Source organism: Achroia grisella, unplaced genomic scaffold, assembly GCF_030625045.1.
Source record: "Achroia grisella isolate CSIRO2021 unplaced genomic scaffold, CSIRO_AGI_Agris_v1 utg1174, whole genome shotgun sequence".
NCBI lineage: Eukaryota > Metazoa > Arthropoda > Insecta > Lepidoptera > Pyralidae > Achroia > Achroia grisella.
Window position 1 is genome coordinate 1,472,571 of NW_026712590.1, and position 23,602 is coordinate 1,496,172.

The window sequence follows — 23,602 nt, forward strand, 5'->3', positions numbered from 1 at the left end:
ATGTGACATCCTTGGTACCACTCATATTGCAATTTAACTGCCTTATCTCCATGCTTCAATCGAAACAGTTTACAAAGCTAGCTTGCTTAGTAAACTGGTGACCTATACTGATGACTATTTTTCTCGTCTTGAATGGTCTGGTATAGGAAATAAACTATGAAAGTGAACAAAACAATTTATATTTAGAAAATCTCTTTCAATAGACACAATAGTTAGTTATGAAGAGCTAACTATAATGTACATGAATTTATAAATTACGTAATATAAGGGGGCACGCAACCGTGCTTCGCGCTGCCTCTCCACCCACGCCCACTTTAAGGATAATTCCGCATGTCATTGCCCTAAATCCCTACAGGCATCGTTATTGTTTCGTGCTTGTACAATATTCGTTCACGGTTTCTGTTTGTTTTAATCAACGGCTCTAATAATACACTCAACGGGTTTGTTCACGAATATATATTGATATTCTGTATAGATGATCTCATTAGTGCTGGAGATTTCTGTGATTTCGCCAAACATCTGAACATCCCGCCCGCACTTGTGAAGGATGAAAGGATGATTATGACTTAGCTTAAATGAGCCCGTGGTAAATTCAACGCTAAGCTGCTTTGTATATATATAACTGTATTTCTGTATGAAGAAAATAAAAGAGATTCCATAGTACGGGCATGGGACTTTAGTCCTTAGGAATGGTAATACTTGAGGGTCTAGATGGGACTAGGTGATGTCGACGGTACCATGTTGTATAGGCGACGGTTACAATTTAAAATCAGGTAGTTCGTTTTTTTTTATTTCATTATTCTTGTATGTGTGAGACTCAATATTTTTTTTTTATTCTACTTTATTTTATTGTACTGGTGTTAATAATACCCATTATCGATAATTCCATAATCCCAACGATCTTTATATTGTCCTTTTATTTATAATTTTATTCTATTACAAACACACAAACAAACAAACCAAGACAATTTATTGTGATTATGTTGTGTATACACGTTTATTGCTAATGCTTTCCCATTTTATATATAAAAGGCGGTTATATTTAATAAGAAAAACTAGGTCATGTTTTACACTGTTATACTTACTGTAAGTACATAATTTATGAAGTCACTAATTTATTCTGCTGAAATCTGTCCTTAAATACTCTCCATTTCCAAGTTTCATTTGTAAAGGTATGTCATTTTAGGCGGGACCGCAAACAAATCCTCTTCTTTTTAAAATTAGGTCCATACCCAACACAAATGACTTTGGGGCTTTTAAATTAAAATGTCGATTAGTGAACACGCTTGTAGAATAAATTGCCTCAAATATAACGAGAGACGGATAGGTAATTTGTATTAAAAGATATAAAGATACAAAGACTTAGATAGAATTAGTGCTATAAATTTTATAATAATTGTATTAATTTTTAACATCCTCGGTAGTAGTGGTACACCACACCTCCGATGGTCGCTGGTTCGATGCCTCGCACGGTACAATAATTTATATTTATGAGTATGAGTTTTTTATATGTATATTTATTAAACACCTTTTGATTTACTTTAATACAATCATACTCTATTCATATTCTTTTAGATTACTTTTTGAAATCTATCTTCGTGATACAATCAATCTGTCTCTACGTTTTTTATTAAGATGCGTTCACTCATTTAGTTGTGATAAGGTAACAGACGGACAGACATCTTTTCGCATTTATTATGTTAGTAGGGGTTGGTAAAATATGCCTACTTATTAGTTTAAAGTGTAATATCAGATGTCAACTACTTATAGAATTCGTTAACTGTTATTAGTAAGTTGTTCTGAAGTCACGTCTGAGGTGAACTCTTATCAATTCCACCTTTTAAAATCAAAACTACCACCAACATTAATGTTACGACTGTAACTTCTTCTTTTTTTTATTAATTATTATAATATTTTAAATAGCCCCGCATATTTAAATATTCTCACAATAGCATATCTGTGGGCCTTCAGTAATACGAGTATAATGAACAATGGATTGCTATGCGGGCCCACAGTTGCACTTGACACGGTTTTTTATAATATTTTATTATTATGATACTCGATTGTTTCTACATTGGTACAATTAAACTATTCAAATATTATTATGGCGTAATTATAGTATTTGACAGATCCTAATAATATTGCAAGTTATCAATATCCTAAATAATCCATTGTTTACGTTCGTAATGAAACTAGTTGTAACCCTTGTTGTTGTCCGATCTTTTCATATTGTAATACGTCAAATTTTATTCGAAACCAGCCAGTACATACGTAATTGAGTAACAAACGTACTGTCATTTTACATTAATAATATTAGTGTCGTCAAATATATTGCAATGTGAGTATGTATTATGAATCCTAGGAAAATTATGTATTAATTAGCGTAAGTAGTATACTAAATAATTCATTATCATTAATAATATGGGTACAAATTAATACTAGTTTAGACATAGAATTTGATTATATTGAATTTAAATATCAGACTCAAGTTAAAAATACTTTATTGTTTTAAAATAATTCAGTTGAATAAGTTATGGTCCTTAATTACATAAATTATTGTTCACTTATACAATTATTTAAAATAAGTAATATATATATATAATAAATTTGTAATGAATACAGTAATCAAACTTTTTATTATTATTATGAATTTATTTGTAAGGGTATTTATCAAATATAACTAAGATATGATATATTCTATAATATTTTAAGTATTTGTCTACTTAAAGTATAGCTTATACTTACTGACTAGGTACATTAAAGTTATAAATAATCTACAATATATAGGAATGGAACATTCGATATGAGAAAACTATAAATGTAATTAATGTATATTTAATTAAAAATATATAAAATTTCATATTGTAATATCATACCATTATTTATTTGAATTACAATTACACAAACAAGTATTATGAACTAAACAATAAAATTGCATTGATGCATTTATACGAGTTTGTTATTTGGTAGGAAAATTTATGTAAGTCGCAGTTTTTTTATATATTGGATTTTTATATATTTTTGACAATTATAAAAATCAGCTGCTATGGATAAACTGCCTTACCTATTACCTATATTAACCTTATCGTCATCAAGTTATTGTAAGTAAAGGTATCTGCTAACGACAATATTTAGTATAGATAGATAATAGTTAACTTTACGTTCTGTAATGTCCGATATAAATGAAGCGGACATGTTAAATTGTCTCTTGACTGGTTAATTCGGAACTCTAGTACTCGTATACCAAATCCTGTCGTCTGCAGTCTCTAAATGACCACATACAATTCCGAGACAATTTCGGTTAAATAAATCTATCACAACACACATATCACATATTATCATAATATCAGCTATAATTAAATTACATTCAATAAGCATTTTCTGACTGACAATTCATTTTTGTTTAACAAAATGTTGCAATTTAATGCAATACAGATATTGATTAGTGATAAAAGGATTCCTAAGAAGGTTCTCGTATAGAAGTTAAACTGCCGAAATGTGATTATCACATATCGTGAATTGAGAACTACCTGAGAATGTATAACATTCATATTAATGTTTTTTTTTTAAATGTGTCTACAGGCATTGCATTTCAGATTTTAATAGTATTAATAATAAAGACATTTTTTGAACTGTTATTATTATTTGTAAAATAGCAATAGTTAAACTAGCTAAAGTAGGTAAATATTTTATAAAACATTTGATTTTAGATAAATAATTCGTATCGGATATTTCTCATTCCGTACGTTTTGCAGTATCAATGACTATATTACATATATTACGTCGTTGATGTTATACGAGTAACTATAATTAATATTGTTGAGTAATTCATAATTTGCACAATTGACGTAACACTCAACACGCCATCATCACTCAAGCCAAATTCTGATTAGATCATCACATTTATACCTCACTTATAGAAAACTATATCTACCTATGTACAAAATGCATTGAATTGAGCAACTATTCTTATCATAAGTACCTAAGTATTTTAGCTCTTTGACGTAAAAATGTTAAGGAATTTGGTTTTAATATTCAACAGTGTTGTAAAAGAACGCTTTACTTTTTTCTTTGGTATCCTCTCGGGTCCCAGGAACGGCTCCGAAAATGATTTCTGTAAAGGTGTATGAACTGGCGCCTCTGGTTCTTTGGGTAACTGATACTTATATTCCTTGACCACTTTTTCTTCTCTAGGATCATACCTGTAGAGTACAGAATAAGTGCGTTTTACTTTCTTCGGAACCCTAGGAGCATTGGCAGTCCTTTCACTTTTGCATCGCTTGACTTTGTTCCTGCCGTAGTAATCCTGGTAGGTATCAGCGTCGACATATATAATACGCTTTCCCAATGCCTGCTCCCTTTCTTTCTTCAAACTCTTCCACGATGCGATGACAGATTCGCGACGGAATGTCTTATTAGGATTATGGCGGCTGATGCAGTAAGGCTGCTCATCTTGAATGTTGGATGTGTCTTTCAACGGAGACCCTCTTGGACTCGGACTGTAGTCAATCTCGTAGTCGTCTCTCGACACCTGAAACGAGATGAAATATACCGTCAAATAAAAGCAGTAAACGTGTGTAAACAAAATCATTTTCGATGTTCCGTAGTGTCTCATAAACTATTAGAGATCTTGGGATTATTTAAAGTAGCAATAACATAAATATCGTACGTGACTCTATAGACGTAATTCTAGGGCCGGCTAGGCTGTCTCATTCTAATATCAGCTGTTTGGTGTTCTGTCCCTGTCTAGTTCGACATTGGAGCCCTTTAAACGGTGCCCACATGTCTACCACCACCTGTCGTTCCCGCCATATGCTTTGATCGCTCTGGAAAGCATTGGCAAATGTTTGTAAAATGTGTTTTCTTCAACTATGAGATGTCAGGAAGTCGGTTTGAAGAACAATCGTTAAAATTGATTTAGGTATCAATCAAGGCCCCGTTGTAAAAAAAACGCATAGTTTGTAATGTGATTTACGTTTTAAACGAGGTATGATTGTGTTTGTTTGAAGCAAGGGAAGGTCTTTGATCAATCAATGATTACAGATATATCTCATTAAATTTAATTGCATTCTTCTGTCATAATAATCAATAAAGAACATGTTCTTACAATCGATGTTATAGTAAATAATTATGTGGGCCATAATGATTTATCATTAGACTTGTTACAATTAAAAAGTTAACAAATATAGAAATTGAAATATTTGATAACGTCTGCTGCTAAAATATTTATGTTTGCAGTTATATTATACTACAAAAGCTTTTTAATTTTATGACTTCGTTGTAAACTCGTTGCACAACCTTAGAGTGGTCATTTTGTTACGTTGTGTTTAGTTTTAAGTCTTTTGATATTGTGCAATATTTTATGGGGCTTTTCTTGAAATTCCACAACGTAGTCGGCCACTGGTCAGATAATAGGTCAAACAGAAATAGACTGTTTATTATTGGATTTCATTAGAATTTGATGTATTTTAAACGATAGTAAATTATATAACTTTTCTTTAATTTCATCATAAAATGAATTGTTTATTTAAAATTTTTATAACTCTTTCTTTGTCTATTTAAATCTAAAGAAAATGGTAACGTAAAACTATGTCTGATCAATTTAGTAATGATTCTTTCATTGTAATGTAACCACTGAAGACATTACATTTGTTGTGTTGTATTTTGATTGTCTAAAGTGTTTATCTATTAATTCCTGAACAAAGTGTTACACCTTGAAGAAACTGGACGCTCTGCAGTCACTGTAGACACGACAAATCTGCTTCGCTCTGGGCTTTGACAGCTAGTGTTGTGTAACATTATTTTTAATGTGTTACCGTAAAAAAAATAACAGTGCACTGCGAATTCGGGTCGCCTCGTTAAATGGGTCACATTGAAATAGTTGTTCTATTAGCAGAGTTAGTTAACACGGTCTAATTAAGATGGCAAATTAACTCCCCCATATCGAGGTGGCGTTAGTTTTTATTTTTAATGTTTTGCAACACCTAACCTTGTATTTTTATTTTCAGGTAATCATTGTGACTGTCTCATCTAGTAACTAATTTGGGTGAGTTTGACGGCGTGTTCATTATTTACAAGTGCTCCTACTCGAATTTATATTATTAAAAAATCTCTGGTCGCTATATATAAAGGTTTAAGAATAATGACACACTGAAAACAATATAAAACAGGTTTTAGAAATAATGTATAGAAAATATATTAAAAATATATAAAAGGTTGCACGCGCGTACCTTATTCTTGTGTTGTTTCTACATCGTGTCCTATTTCATTGGCCTGTGTTGTAATATTGCGTTAAAATGTGTATAGTATTTCTGAACTGACGTGCATAGTTTGGTTTATTTGTGGATCCGTTATTATAGTACTGAAGGTGATAACGACAGTTAAATTTGTCCCGAGTTATTTTGGACAATACTTGAGGGTTTTCAATGCAATTCTATTATTATCTAGCGTGTTGCATATGTTTACGTATTCCAAACATATTGAAACGGCACATTAGTAAAGATTTAAGTAGATTTACATGATGAGATGTATTCTTTAAAGATTTTGTATTTGGTTTCATACCACATAGATCTTATAGTTGAATACTCTATTTCACATTTTTTACACATTTTAAATGACGAAGAAGCTCATAGCCCATTTTAATGGGAAATGGTGAAAGTCACCTATATACATGAACAGCACTACTGACATCATGTGACCGTGCGCGTGACGCCTTCAGTCGTTGCCATTCAGAAGTACTAAGTTAACACCCTGTAATTTCACTATCTTCTCCTCATTCTTAAACAATACATTTTAAAAACAAGCAGCTTGATGAATAAAATAGTTGAAACAGTACCCAACTAGATGACTGATAGAAGTCTACCTCGGTAAAAATCTAATCAAGTCTTAATTATTTCTGTGCCAGTTTGTTATCTGCAATTAGCAGAGCTAATCGGCCACTGCGTTATAAGAAGCTACTAATGATATTGGGTCACATCGCTCATGCTTATTATCTATGTAAACACTGTCACAATTATAATTTATTGGTCACTATTTATTACCCGAGATTTTATTTAAGTGATTACCATATTTTGATTGAATGAAGTATCATCCAAACAAGAGAACATACAAACATCTTTAACAGGTAAGATGTATTGTATGCACCTATAATCTTATATAATACACTTAATAAACAGTAAAGGACAATCGATAATATTAATTTTGGCATTTAGGTTTTACCTACAGTAAACAGAATTACGTAGGTATTTAAGTGCTTTTCGAGATCATCGATATATTTATAAACTGATTGAATATGAACAAAGGACGTCATCAATGACGTGCATGCTGCTGAACTTTCAAGTACTGTACTAATAGAAACACATTAACGCTAATTGTTATAATTTTATTCAAAATGATAGCAATCAAGGTAATTTACACATGTATAATTATAAAGTCGTTTTCCTGACCGACTATGAACATAGTTAAAAGTACTAAAGCTGGAAAACTATAATTTGAACTTAGGTTTATTTTATATCGTAAGTATTTAAGGAAAAAAAATGTATATGTTGATAGGAACGGGTAATAAATAGTGGTAATATATCTAATCCATACTATACGATGAAAGACTGACTGTCTATTTTTATCATTCCGAGAACAAAGAACATAGATTATCTTTTATGTGAAATAAATCATTTTTAAAATTAAACGGATGGATATAGTTTAACTTGTTTCTAAAAAAAGCAGACGAAATCGCGTGTAACGACTAGTGATTTATACAATTGTATTGCTATTTCTAGATTCAATTTATATTCGTGTGTGTACTTTATAGATAGTCTATTGTTGATATTGAATAGTATAAATATAGAGTGAATGTGAACTGTATACTCGTACGTGTAACCTGGCACGTGTACCTCTCAACCGACTTCACTAAATAGGAATAAAATTACAATCTTCATATTATTGTTTGCGTGGTATGTCTTCGGCAAATGAAATTCATGGTAGGGACACAGATAACAAAATATAATGTGCATAAGTGTCCGAAAATGTCCAATAGGATTTAATAATTTAGACTGCGAAGATTTATTTATTATTTTTATAATACAAAAGATTTATTAATTATGTTCAGACTCCAGAGTCAGGGCTTTTTTTATATCTGAATTGTTAGGAAAATTGGCTGTATTTTACATTCTTCAGTTCAATACACATAGCAAGTGAGGTAAACTGCTGTATTTTTACGGCCAAGAGTCTAAGAGTCCAATACTTAAAAAAATTATAATGTTCTTCTAGCACTAACTGTATTATCATTGTAAGCTACAGCTTGCATAATTGTGGCCTTATTTGTGAAAGGTGCTAAAACTACTGAACGCAAACTAAACTTCAAGCAAGGAGTTTTAGTACTAATGTGTCCAAATATACATTTGTAACCTGTCATAATAATTTATTGCCCACTTACTTCAGGATATGATTGAGTTATTAACCGTTCTCCAAATTTTCAAAGACAATCAAAAATAGTTATTACGTACTAAGAATGATACATTGAAATCTTCCTGACTAACCGTTTACGTGCCCACGCGCATTTTTCCCTAACATCTTCATTTTTACTATGAGTAATCAATTTTTTTATATATTAACATTGCGCCACTATTATGACGTAGCACATTGATGATACTTCACTAAAGACAGTTCAATAACTTATATAAATGCGGTCATGACCAGTTTCAGCTCACGTCATTATAAGTCATCCCACTGTTGGACACGGATCTTTTAGAGATCAGACCATCATTTATCCATTCTATACTCAATCATCCATCCATAATGTAGGATAATTTAGATTATAATTACTACCAGGTATTATACTGGTTTTCTTCTAGAAATGTTGTGATCATTTGATGTTAATATGATAGTATTTTTTAAATTGAATGCTGTTTAAAATGCCATGTATTTGATGCCCTAGAAAAATTCGGTATTAATTTAAAAAATAATAAAATGTTAGTTCCAGATGTTGACAAATTAATGTTCAGTTTCGTATGTTACTAGTGTTTTAACGTTTATAACGATGACACAGGCGACCACGTTAATCCATCACATTCCACGATTCGTTTCATTTTTTAAAACGTGATTTGTATTTATCTGATCTATGTGCTCTCGGTCGCAGCTTTCGAAATCATAAACCGGAATAACTACCGACCAATGACAGCTATTAGTTGCAACATGAAAACGCCTAAGTACCAACATGTCAAGTTTAGGTATATTAGAGTCGGTGAAAGTGCACGAAATTCGCCACGACCAGTTCGCGAATTCAAATGCCGAATGCGAAACCCGAATCTACAATCGACACATCTGTCAGATGTTATGACAAAGCATTGTGTTACAAATGACAAACACTTTCTAATTTTATTTTTATTGTCCTCCTTAATGACCGGTTAAATATATTTTGCAAGGTTTAAAATGATAGTTCCATTTAAAAATCAAACCCGCATAGACAAATAGAACATTTTATAATAAAGTGGTTGGCTTAGTTTTCACGATTGCGGGAAATGGTCATTAGGGATAAAAAGAACTTGTTAATGTTCTACATCCACTAATCATTAGTGGTAATGTCCATGCAATATAAATCTAACATAACTACACCTATATAAAAAATAAATATGGTGTACGATAACGTACTAGTAGTATTCTTTAAGTAAGTTATTGTGTTGTTAACTACATAATTTGTATTTTTTATAATTTTGTCGCTATTTCGGTTTTGATAAACTGGTTTAAATTTTATAACACAATTAAAATTAAAATTAAGTGGATATTAAGCATCTCAATTTAATAGTCTTAGTTACCTAATATTAAAAGCTGTCAAGGCTGCAACCGATCTAGATTGGTATAACCTTTAAGCTGTATTAAATTAGAAACCTCAGATATCAATCTTTATGATTAGTATCGAACGTTTTAATCAAACGCGGGATATCGATTGATGTAGATTAAATTTAAATTTCGAATTCGAATAGAAAACAGCCAGTAACCGAGCGCACCAAGAGCGGCAATGTCAAGAGCTTTACCACAAAAAGACGTAATTCCATATTCAAACACGAGGCACGCACGCGCTGCAGTTCAATGACAGCGAGCATAGACAAGCCAGTTGCCTTTTAAGCACATTAAACTGGCCATGCACTTTGCGTAATAGTCGCCAGCCGGTCCACAGACCGTATTCCGGAATCAGATACGTGAAATTGAGTTGTTTATGGTAGTGCTTTTCACACGATTGTAATAAATGCTTTATGAATTATTGTTTTTATTATTCTATATTTTATACTATTCTTTATGTTAAGTAATAATATGTAATATAAATCATATTATGTTTCGATATTAAATAAAATCTATAGGTACTCCTATTGTAATAATCTAAGGCTATACGTACATTTCATAATAAAGTGCTTAATGTAAGTTACTTACCACGCTTTCCCAACTACCGCCAAGGATAGACTTGTCCAACATATTGAGGCACTAAAAAATCCCTTCTCAAATGAACACAACACAGTTGATAGTTTTTATTTTAGCACGCGTCAAAGTTTACGAAATAGTATTAGGTAATGTTGTTAGACGCGGGAGTAATCACGTTGTCACTCGGGAGTAGTATGTGTTTGGCACACGTTCCCTGCGCTCTTCCCTGAACGACTGAAGCTGAATTTGTTTCAGACTTGTATTTATAGTGCACATTTAGGCTGCGCGAAAGAGGGCGGGTTACAGGAAGACGCTTCCTCAGTGGTTTCCACTTAACGCGATGTCAGAGGCAGGTACTTCGAGGAACACCGTCTAAAAGTGCCTCTGGGTGGTACATGCTTAATTTCTTTTTTCTTACAATTGTGAGTATAAGTAGGAATTTGGGGGCATTTATATTTCAATTTCCTATGCTATTTTTCTGTATTATGATAAAATTTCTATTTACATATTAATAGGACAAATGTCTCATTTAACTAAGAAATGCCAATTGTTTTTAATTTTACAGTACTTAGTTAATTAAACTGAATTGAAGTACCTACATACTGAACTGACAATGGAATTTAGGACTTTTTCAATTTGAAAGTTTTCATACGAACTTGCCACTAAAATTGATTGTGTATCCATTATTATTTATTCGAATTACTAATTCGTCAATTTGTACTTTATGGTATAATAAAATCCTTGGAAATAATAATAACTGTGTAATATCACAGAGTAATGGACCAATGCAATGCCGAGATATGTTGTGAAGTTAAATCAATATTATATTTTAACTTCGTAAAACATATCAACATAAATGTAATGTAATAATACAAATATATTAATAAATGTTAAATAATATTATATATTTATTATTATCTAATAAATATAAATTGAAATATAATTAGAAAGTTAGAATGAACTTAGACGAATGAATCACACAGTGCTGTGTAATATTTTTTTATATATATAACGTGATACATACACCTTCCATCATAGTCGTAAGTTTACAATGTTGTCAGAATTTATACACATGTAACAGAAACGTTTACTAATTTTGTTTCACTTTACAACCTCTATACGTTAAGTGCAGACGCACCAACTTAATTCCAGGATGCACTCGAACCGCATTGACGTCATTGATCAATCGGAATTGAGAAAGCCTTTGATTGCACAGTAAAATCTGCAAATAGTAGGTATTTTACCTAGTGATCCACACTGATAAATACGAACAGAGATCCACTGAGAACTCAGTATTGGATTGTTAATTGTCATACTTTTTAAATATAATCATTGTATTAGATACCTAAATATGATGAAACCTATTTTTTTTTTAGATAGATCCAACTTATTGCCTATATTCATAATTGACTTGCTTTAATCCAATTACAATTTCACTGATGCCTATCGGCTGTCATATTAAGTACTTCCATTACGACATGATACTTAGTCATTGTATTTTTTAATACTGTATTGTAACTAAATAAATAAATAATTATTAATATACTATTATATAATAATACAATAACTTATCATATTACGTTAACCAATCGACTCGGCTTCTTATATGTGTGCTTATATAAAAATATTGTCAATTTTTAAAGTAACTCACTAATACTATAGTATTTTTTTATTGTCCGTATATGTATGACATTTTATATATTTCTATTTAATTTGAAATATTATTTTATAATATTTTATTTATTTAGAATTAATTATTACCAACATACATATATATAAATTTGAACACATAAATGAAATGATATCACACAAATGAATTTTTATTTGTATTTCACAATTTCATTTTCTTTAATCATCACTCGATTTTGTTGATCAATAATTCTGACTCGAGGGAATTTTGCGTTTCCTACAAATGTATTTTGAGGATTTAACGCAACAAGATGGGGCTTTGACCTCGTCGTTTTTCCTTAGGGAGATGGCTGGACTAGTCTGTTGCATAGATTACTTGTTAATTGAATTAATTGCAACTGCTAATGACTTGTTTATTCTAACGCTGTACCTATTTTTGTCTGCTATGACTGTCGGCTGAGTATAATTAAACGCATATGCTATTGTGGTCAGTGAAAACCTAAAATAAAATTATTGTATAACCCTTTATGTTATTAAAACACTATTCTTAAATCTTAAAGTTTAATTTGTCTGCCTATCATATAAATGGGCCATATTTCACTTGGCTTGGTTGTATTTATTGTAATTCGTGTATTTTTTTTTAATTCAGTCCACGTTACGTTACAGTATACGTCAATAGTTGAAATGACTTTATGAACATATTAATATTTTTAAGTTTATGAATTACCAACAAAATATTTATACTTATTTCATTATAATATTGTAATATACATTTTCAAAATAGTAATGGAAATATTGTCAACTAACATAATTATTTCTGGTATATAATTTTCATACTTCAATAACATTTTTGTCTCTGTACTTATAAAATGTGTCGCTTAAGGAAGTCTACGAAAAAATATTGAGTATGTATTGTTTTTCGTGTTAGGAGTATGTATTATATAAATATCGTTTTTGAGAGATTTTTCCTATAAACATTTTTTTCTATGAAATGTATTATGTATGTAGTATCTTATCTTTGCGTCAGACTTCTTATTGGTAGACAGAGTTAAGGAATCGGCAACGATCTCTATCTTTGACTGAATCACTTGAAGTAAGGTAATTAAATCGTTAATTCTAGTTTTTTAATTGTATCTACATTTTAATATTTTTAATTTCTTCATGTCGTCTAATATGAAGAAATTAAATGAAGTCGGACAGAAGACTCAATGAATATATTAAGGGCTGCTCTACTATTAGCATACTAGATGCAATATTTAATTGTAATCGAATCATAAGATAAAAAAAATCTCCATGTTAATAAATTTAGCACTAGGTCATTTTCCTCCACCATATGCATGTAAATTGTAAACATAGTACAGAAATATATGTATATTTTTAACATACGCTAACTATGCCGCCAGCAATAGTATCTCTCAATATAAATAAATTTAAGTAAACTTCCGATCTGAAATAACAAAATCACGATGGGCGGAGTTTTTTCTGAGTTTTAAAGCAAGTTTTACCTTATAGTTTTCATACAACTGAAATGCGTTGCGTTGTTCTTTTACTAGAATCCATTAGATCTTACTTTTGTAACGGAATCTGGGAATGTATTCACGTGACGTATAGAAGAAAATGCTTTTATGACATCAATTTATAACAATTTTGGTATTTTTTTTTTATTTAGCGGTATTTTTATTGTGTATATACGATCAAATGTGTATATAATATCACGGGATGTAATAACACGCAATACTACCATTGAGTGTTACTTGCCTTATATTATATACTGATATGAATGAAAAATCGTGGGGATATAATGACAACACAGTGTCTTGCCTGCCGATAGTCGCGGGTCTGATGCCATTTTACTACAAACATGTATGACAATTTATAGGATGTTTTTCTAATATACAGAAGTACGTATTTTTAAAATATATGTATATCCATAAGTTTTTTTACCTGTAGTACAATGTTTTCTAATTTTGGGACTGAATGGCGTCTTATAATACTTATGATTTTTATTATCATTTTTTGATGTGCCGAATCAATCGTAAAACAAATACAATGGATGATAAGATATTACCTAGATTTGATAAACCATGTCAGCCATTAACTATGTGTTACAGATTGTATAAGTGCGTTTTATTATTATTCTTAATCCCGCACAATCTATTTGACAACAATTAATTTAATGTGCGCCACAATTAATCAGAGAGCGTTTATTGTTTGCAATTTGGAATTGGTCCAACATGGGGTTTATATATCATGCAATTTCTTTATTCCCATCGTTTTACTTTGTCCAACAATGACATTGTATAATGGTCGTTTCACTTGCACCGATATTTAGCAAAATGTACAAAAGGAAACCCTGGTGAAGTGAGTTTGTATTGTTGCCAGTTTCCACAACGATTTATGCTTCATGAATGCCTTATTTGAGTTAAATAAATTAATTTATTTGTTTGCACTGTTTAAAGCATCTAAAGAATATTAACCTCTGATTAATGTTCAGGAAAGTCTTTATTTGCAATATTTGAATGTCTGTCTTAAATATATGAGTTCGGTGTAAATAAAATAGGTTCATGAACAAAAAATAATCCTATAGTCATTACTTATTTTTTTTAACTAACTTGATAGAAGTATAGCGTATGTTTTTGGACCGTGTACACATCTTGTAATTCATATATTTATTAAAACTGCTGCTCACATAAGTGTAAATCTTATCAATCAGAATAAAAATATAAAAATCAATTTAATATTGATACAAATATCGCAAATCGTAAGAAGTAAGTCTCAAAGCTAGGCCATTTACAAGGCAGATGATTATAACGCATGCATGAGAAAAACCCATGGAGAAATATATACCATGTAAGTCTTCTAATGTCTATGGCGAATAAACGTATTTATACTTGACTTCTTGTTTTGATCGGAAAACTCTTCGTGCAAATAAAAACCTGTGCCTGTGTTCTGCAGTATTCTTTTCATCAATCCGCAAAACATTTTTCCATATAAATTGTATGTTGGAACGTCCAGTTCAAATTAAATCAGAGATAATTAGACAGTTCTCGTAATTTAAGACCAAAAATTTACGCGCAAAGCAAAAGAGAGACGGGGAATCTTTCTGTTTTATTCTTTCTCATGTGTTTTTGCACGTTTCATAGAGAAGGCGTAGCTATTCGTATGATTTTTTGTTTTTCGTAATCTTTGTAGATAATTTATTTTTTATTCAATAGATAATGAATAGTGACTATAGCGACATGTTGCTGCAGTGCACCAGTAAAGGATGATAGAAGAGGTAATTAGGGGTGAAATGAAAATGACTCCACGATAATTTCTAGGGGTGACCGCCCAGAGACATCAATCTGACATGGCATATTGTCCCCCTCTTCCTCCGACCCCGTCCTTCGCGCGCTATCGTTACGTTGGACGTAACATTTGTACAGTCCCGCACAGATTACAGCATTGCTGACGTGTGGACTATAAATAATGTATTGACCTACTTGACGGGCTGACCCTTCTGGTGTACGCATGCACAAAGTTGGATGTCTGGGTGTGTTCAGTGGTTAGAATAAGCTTACATACATGTACTATGTACATTCACGGGCATAAATTCGCATTCTCAACCCAGACCATGCTAATTGAAAAAAACTTTGTTCGTAATGCAAGTAAATATTTGCACGTAAATTTGTATACACGGGTAAAAGCAGATGCAATTAACTTGGTTCACATAACATGAACCGAAATAGGTTACCATGGCCTTATTTCGTTGATCTTTTCAGTGTTTGTTATCTGTTTTCCTTATGGTTTCTTCAGCAATATTATGCACTGTTTCCAAGGTTTTGCGGCTTTTTTATAACAACACTAAGTGGCTATTTAAAACGGACCATCATTTTATATGATTATTTATTCTGTAATTTTAAACATGTTGTTTCGAAATATTTTACTATCGTATAATATGTGGTTGATACTATGTGAGGGTTCAATTAAAAAACAATTTATTGTTGAAACTTTTCTAAGACGATATTTTGTAACATAGATAAATAGTTATAAAATCCCATTTAATTTGGAGAATAGATCTAGTGCTTACTTCGGGATTCTCTGGTGCCAATACGTCAGAGTATCCCGAAAGTGTGTAGATGTTTTAAGTTATCTTTTTCTTATAGTATAAAGTCCATCTATCTGTTCGTCGCCACCGGCCAACGATGATAGAAGTACAATAATGCATGTGCATTTCTGTTTCGGTTCAGGAATAGAATTCCGAAATTAGGCTATGACTGTAGCCATGTTAATCATTGCACCGTTACGAGCTTCGCGGAAGATGATCTCTTAAGAGACTGTGTAATTCTTTGAAATGATTTTCTCGTAATCGTATGGAATATATTCTGGTTTTACGTTTTTACTTTAATTTGATTATTAGGTTTTTAGGACGTGTCAGTAAGTTTGTGTACTAATTAATTTTGATTATAAAATAATATTTGTGTATCGGAAAATTATTTACAATCTACTATTACAGTTTTAGATCATACTATCGCCTGGCAGTCTAGCAGTGGCAGCGCATACGAGTTCCTGTTCCTTTTTCATAACCCTCATACTTCATGTTACTCTATTTTTTTTGCCCATGGTTGATCTCTAGGTCGATCCCTCTTTCCTTTCGTTGTTTTTCCATTCCTTTATGTACATCTACAATCATATGCAATACCTTTATTTAAATATAAGTTTTATTCCATAACCACTTTGAATTCTGATGCACGAACTGTATGTATTTTAAAATAGAGTGTTTGCAAACATGCATGAATGCAGTTTACAAACATGATTCCTATGACATCAGAAGCGAATCGGTATGTATATAAAACCAGGAAATAGTGAAAATAAAAATACTTCTGCACTGTAGGTCACGTTTTGTTTGTAAATATGGTTGGTAACTAAGTTTGTTGCGTCGTTTTCTTAACAATGATGAAAGTTTAAGTGATGCTACAGAGATTTAAATATATACTAATGAACAAACAGAATGTATTACCGATATAAGAGAAATAGTATATATGTAATTAAATTCAAGTACCAAAAATATGTAAGCGCGCCTTTCAGGAGACAAACTCTACCGTTCTTCTAAATAAAACAATCAAAATCTAAGAACTAGTACCTAAGTAATAAAATATAAATTTTAATGATAACTGTTAAAGTTACTGAATACAGGGAGAGATGTCTTTAAACTGTGATTTCCTTGATTGACAAGTGTCCTAATCAAGAATTTAAATACTCTCCTTTCTCTTCTATAACTATGATGTGTCTCCTTTATAATTAATATGAGTCTTTAAAAGCCAACTATCACCTTCACTGTGCTATAGCGCGCGGAGTACGTATAGCAACATGATAAGGTACATAGTGTATAGGTACTTATTACACGTGACCGTACTCAAGTTTCATCAATAGCATTTGTGTAAGGAAGTCGAGACAACAGTCTGTCACGCTCTCTTCCCTCGGTCCGTCAATTAACTCGCCTACCACTTACCTGTAACCGCCACTCTGTTACGTTTTGTTTTCAACAGGCTTTCATTGCGAAAGTTTCGTTTTATTCTCTTTTTACTTTGTTTTATTTTTCAAGAATAGTCGTCATTTAAAAATGAAATAAGTCAACCATAGCTCAACAAATCAATTTTACTTCTTCGTTGATGAAATGTAACTAAAAATAAGTAGTGAAAAATAAGAGGATGAGCTTGAAATCAGCTTACTTAAAACCTATTTCCAACTTGATCAGGCTATCAGGTCATAATGGTTTCCAAAAAGGCCTTCCATGAAAATCGGCCTGGTAGATTACATTGGTGTAGTTAAAAGTCTGTATTATTTATAGAAACAACTTCCCCTATCTATTAATATATATATAGAATACTGTGGTATGTATCTATGTTTCGAGTTGATGTCTTGTCATATAGATGCCGTATGAATCAATGTCAGCGGCAGTATCTCTCGAAGTAAGCAAACAAAATTCAAACTTCTACCGGATATTAAATATAAATAAAACGAAAGTATCATTAAATAATTTCTCTCCGTGGCTTTGTCATGATCGATGTAAACTATAGTTAAGCTGTTTAGATATTAATATTCCACATATCAATAGTTTTCTTAGCCTAACCAAGAAACGCCCTAACCAGTCTTGTCTATCACAAGTCCTACGAGTATATGCCCAATTTCATGATGATTGATATAGCCGTCAAGGCGTGAAAATATAAAAAACTCACTTTTATGTTAAGGCATAATCTATTAACGGCAGGTATTCATCATCGAGAACCATGGATTTTGTTCAAAAGTTAAAAATCACCTAGTGGATATCTTCTAGGCACCTATGGAGTGACGTCTATACAATTCGGGGAACATCGACCCGTATGTTTCACAACTTGGCAACGGCTCTATATATCATTTCGAATGAACCGTGCAGGAAAATTGGCCATAACCCGACCAATTTAAATATCACTCACCCAGCTTAACACGCAGTAAAATGTTGACTGCATTTTGAATTGTTCGCGTTCGAGTTGCAAGAAATCTTTCAATTTTTGGCACCCTTTATTGTAATTTTTCGCTAGTATTTTTTTTGTGTATAATACAGTTTGAAATGTCGTAAGAACTAATTCTGATTGTATGAAAACCCGTTTAAAAAGCTATTTGTGTTAAAAAAATTTAAAGAGATTTTAATGTCGCTTTTGGTACATACGAGTATGCACTTTATTTTTATAACTCGATGACCTCCATGGTATATCGGTTTAGCATACTGCCTTACTTTCTTATTGCCGCAGGTTCTACTTCATGATACATCTCATTAAAAGAAATCAATACAACGTTTGCATGTTTTTTTATGTATGATTTATAAAGAAACACTAAAATCAATACAACATATATCTATTTGAATTGAATTAGCTGCTTATAACGTAATTTCCATATATATTCTTAAAAAAATTTATTATCGATTACAGATAGTACAATTATTCTCAGGTTAGTACAAGATGGCGTGGTGTGAGTTGTTCAGGGTCATTTACTAATATCTACTTTTATAGTAATATATGTTTAATTATTCAGCGTATGTATTTACTTGGCTGTTCCAACACTGACATTTTAACAACAAAAAAAGTAATTGAAAAGTGGAATAAAGTCGTAAAAGAGACTCCACGCCGTTATGAAAGGCAATAAATTTAAGAAGTGCCTCCGATTGCGAGCGCTCGTGCAGTAATACCCGGCTATTTCAATTTAGTTCGATTATTCGATATGGCAGGTTTAATTAGAGGCCGGTTTACGCAGCCACGGTAAGGCTTCGAGAGGTGAAATCTTGAATCTGACACACAATTACAGCGAGACGTAATTACCAACTAGTTTTGATGTAATTGGATTTTGTCTTTTTATTTTGCGTTTAATTGTAATTTTCAATTAAGTATATCTTTTAAAAATTATATAAAAAAATATAAATATAACAGTTTGGTGTGATTATTAATTGCACTTATTACTAACCATTCTAGTAACTACTTTAATTTTATTGCACAGTGTCATTAAAGTGAATAAAGCCAAAAATTTAATATATATTTTTAATTATGTATTTCTTATTTGTATACCGCTAAAATGCCAAATAAGATAGCGCTCAAATAAGGCTTTATTGTCAAACAAACCTTCGTTTATCGTTGTGAGTAATACTATGAATATTTTAGTAAATAGTAACATTATGTCATAATACTTCTAATACTATAAGTATAATCTCAACTGACCGTGAAAAAGCCCTGTGCTCCGCCCCCGTACCAAATGACTAACCCGAAGTTAATATAGTTCAAACGTTTCGTAGTACGAAAATCATTTTGTTCATATAGATATTTTTATTTGATATGACCACTTCGTATTATGTTACTATTGGAATCTAGGTTACACCTTTAATACAGACCGTATTGTGTCACAAGTATCGGAATCTGCTTGATGTTTCCCGAAGTTGACTCGGCGAACACGATGAACATGTCGAATGCTAAGAAGTCTTGTCTCAAAATTAGTTAATATTTGTTATGTACTAAAGTGGGTACTTTGTGAAAAAGTAGTCTAGTAGGTAGATGTCATTCTGGCCGGTGTGATTTGTGCGTTGAAAAATATGTGTTTTGGTGAGTATGTAATAATATGATGATGATGAATAGATTGTTATACAATCTACGTTATGATAATTATCAATAACAAAACAAATTAGAACGATATATGAGGTAGACTCATCCCCCCTCATGCTATGAAGGCCTGTAGGTTCATGCGGTGAAGACAATGTTCTTACTGAAATGTAGGCATATCAAATGTTGTGTTGACCACAACGTGACAGATGCTGTAGACATTGCACAAAGTGTGTTTGTTCTCACATAATTCAACTGCTAAGAAACTTGCTTTGTAAAATGTGTTTTGGAGAAGGCAGTTAAATTCCAGGGTACGGAGGTATATAATCGGAGTCTTTAGGAATGGCAATATATAAGTAATGTCGTGGTCGTCATATGATCAGGTGATATACATATGTGGTGCTGTTCATTTAAATAGGAGACGGTTGCCACTTATCAAGTGTGGCGTCAAGTTATTTTCCCTTCCGGTTACATAAAAAAGTGCTTCTATCTACTTCATATAGTATAACAGTTGCAAGGTATGTATGTAAAAAATCTGTAAATAGTCTTACGAAACTCAGATTGTGTTCAGTTGGATTTGTTGTTCACTGTAGTTTAACTAACAACTACAAACATGAACCAACTTGGCTTACTGCAATCACATTTGTTCCACAAATATTTGTTTCGTAGCCCGGAACCAGCAAACAGTAGTCAGCTTTATTTGCTACCAAGTTACCCCGGCCACCGGCTTCGCATTGTGAGGCTATTACACTATCAAATATACGGGAGCATTCTACATTTTAAAGTCATGACCTGAGAGTAGAAATGTTACTTTGCCTCAAAATATTATTGAATGTAACCTACTTATTAATAAAAAAATATAATGCCATACAAACAAGTTTTAACTAATAAAGGCGTTATTATATATTTTTATTTTATTAAAAAAAAGCTGGTACGAGAAAGGTGAAACAGTTCAGTAATTAAAATTAGTTTATATTATAACGATTTTGTACAAAGTCGATAGCGTGGGTACCTCAGTAGCACCTTGCATCAGCCACCAAGCAGCTTGCTTTATATATGTATATTTTAGATATAAACCAGTTTGAAGGAGAGGCATGATTTGGCTGTTATAAAATCTAAGACTATTCCTACCCTGGTTCTACATAACGAGATTTTTTTACACTAAGTCGACATTTTGCTATGCTTTATAGGATATAGGATGTTACACGACATAATATGACATGTAACATCCTATATGGAATCTATCATCGAATCTATCATATATATCGAATGGTTCCTAGACACAGTACTATATATATTTATGTATTGCCTAATCTTCTGGGTAAATTATCCATTAATGTACCACGAATATCAACAATACACAATCCTCTCTTATCTGTTCCCTTAATGTCATGGAACTATAAGTTATCAGAATTAATTTCTCTGGCGAGCTAGCAACAATTTTAATAAATTATCTAAAACTGTTACTATTTTCTAATAAATATAGACACCATCTTATCTTTAAATAACAATTATTTATTATTGAAGATCATGTATATGTATATATTTGTATAATGTACTCTTGTTAATTAATTTCATATTCTCTGTTCATTTTATAATGTGTTGTTGCTTTTATATGTAGTGATGTATTTTTTTTAGAATTAGTCTGTTGTTATTTGTGAAAGCCTGTCAGTGGCTTAGTATGACGTTTATATCGATTTTATTTAAGTATAGTCAGCCTTGGTTTGCCTTTAATAAATGAAATAAAAATAAATATTTATAACCGTAAGTAATGCTGGATGTGTACTTTCCAAGACCATCGTGGTATTAAAAGAAAAAGTCGTTGTTTTCTTGAGGTACGCCATAAATAACGGATTTCATTCCTTTTGCATACACCCGCCAAAGTGAAATAAACGCGAGGTAATGTCTCTCACTGGCACATTGTTCTTTTGAGTTCATATTTTATTGTTCTGTATACTTAGACAGTTCAATAGCAATACAGTAGTGTTAAATATTATTATTTAAACAGACACTTTATTTATACATTGTACAAAGTTTAAAATGTAGGTCGTTTTTGTTAAACTATGTCACCTATAATCCTACCTGATTACAACGACCTACTTTTTAGACTTTATACAAAGTGTGCGTGGATAAATGAAAATGTAACACAGGGATATTACATATTTGAGGTGGCGCTTTGTTCAATGTATTTTGGTTGAAGACTGAGATAAGACAGTGAAATTACAAGGTACGGAGGCCTTATATCCTAGTCTTCCAGAATGGCAATGTAAGGGTACTACCACGGGTGTCGTATGATAACGTGAAGTCCGTGATACTCTTTTTATAGGCATCGGTTACCACTTACCATCAGATGAGCCATTAGCTTTTTTGTCATTCCAGTAACTTGAAAAAAGTCACATGTGATCAATACGGAAAAATAATACGTAGACATAAACAAAAAAATAGAGTGATGAGTCGATATGAATAGCATCTTTTTTATTACAGTTCATAACATAGGGCAATATGTCCCATTTTTATCGATGTCGATTACTCTATAGTTCAAATTAATATAATGCTTATAATATTGCCGTATATTTAATACAAATGACCGGTAAAATGTTTAAAGAAAGTATTTTTTTGTAAAACTGATTCACTACAGATCAGCTGTGGTCGGTCGAGATCCTCGCGACCACCGAAGCGTGTATGGCCTCATTCAATCACAATACATCTTATTAACGACAAACACATCATTAAGAATGTCTGCTACCACGTTTTATTGGCTGATAATAAACCAGTGAAAGAAAGCAAAATAGGGGTTATTTTTAAACATAATAAAGAAAAATTGCAGCTAGGTATATTATTATATTTTAAAATATTAGATGTATGAAGATTATTAATTGTTATGGAACAATTCACTATGATCAGTAACAATAAAATTACACAGTTAAGTTTCCTAAATAATGAACTTAAATAAAAAAAACATGTGTACACTGGGTACTTGAGTACTGGTTATAATATTTAGTCATTATTAATCACACTGTAGGTTTTTAAGTAGTAAAACAGACGTATACATTCAAAATTAATTTTTTTTTTCATAGATACGCTGCAGTACCATATCATTTGGAGGGGGCCTTTGTTCAGCAGTATATATCTTCCGGGCTGAAATGATAATGAAATAAATAAATAAATAATTTTCACTCGGTTATAACTTGTTAAACAATTCATCCTTCACAATATGAGATTTTAACTGTATTCTGATCAAACACACCCAATGACAGCAAATTGTAAACATACAACATGTAACTTTAATATTAACAAGTACTGTCTGTTGATGTATTTGCAAATAAAAAAATAAATACGATTAAGGCTGATAGCATTTCCTCGAATGCGACTTCAATGTTTAAGGTACACTGATTCATATATATATATTTAAAATAATTAAGCGCATATTGGTATATTTTATCTGCCCTTTATGTATTTTG

General features: G+C 31.6%; 2 protein-coding genes across 2 annotated transcripts in view; one reads left to right on the forward strand and one right to left on the reverse strand.

Moving 5' to 3' along the window:
* The window catches only part of LOC131851785 (dual specificity tyrosine-phosphorylation-regulated kinase 2), a 159,126-nt gene that overhangs the window by 112,217 nt on the left and 23,307 nt on the right, over positions 1 to 23,602 (forward strand). The window lies entirely within an intron of this gene.
* On the reverse strand, positions 3,711 to 10,630 carry LOC131851794 (uncharacterized). The gene is made up of 2 exons (XM_059202350.1): positions 10,423 to 10,630; positions 3,711 to 4,531 (listed from the first exon to the last, which is right to left on the reverse strand). Exons 1-2 carry the CDS (start codon positions 10,462 to 10,464, stop codon positions 3,992 to 3,994), a joined length of 582 nt encoding a protein of 193 aa, XP_059058333.1. The 5' UTR covers positions 10,465 to 10,630; the 3' UTR covers positions 3,711 to 3,991.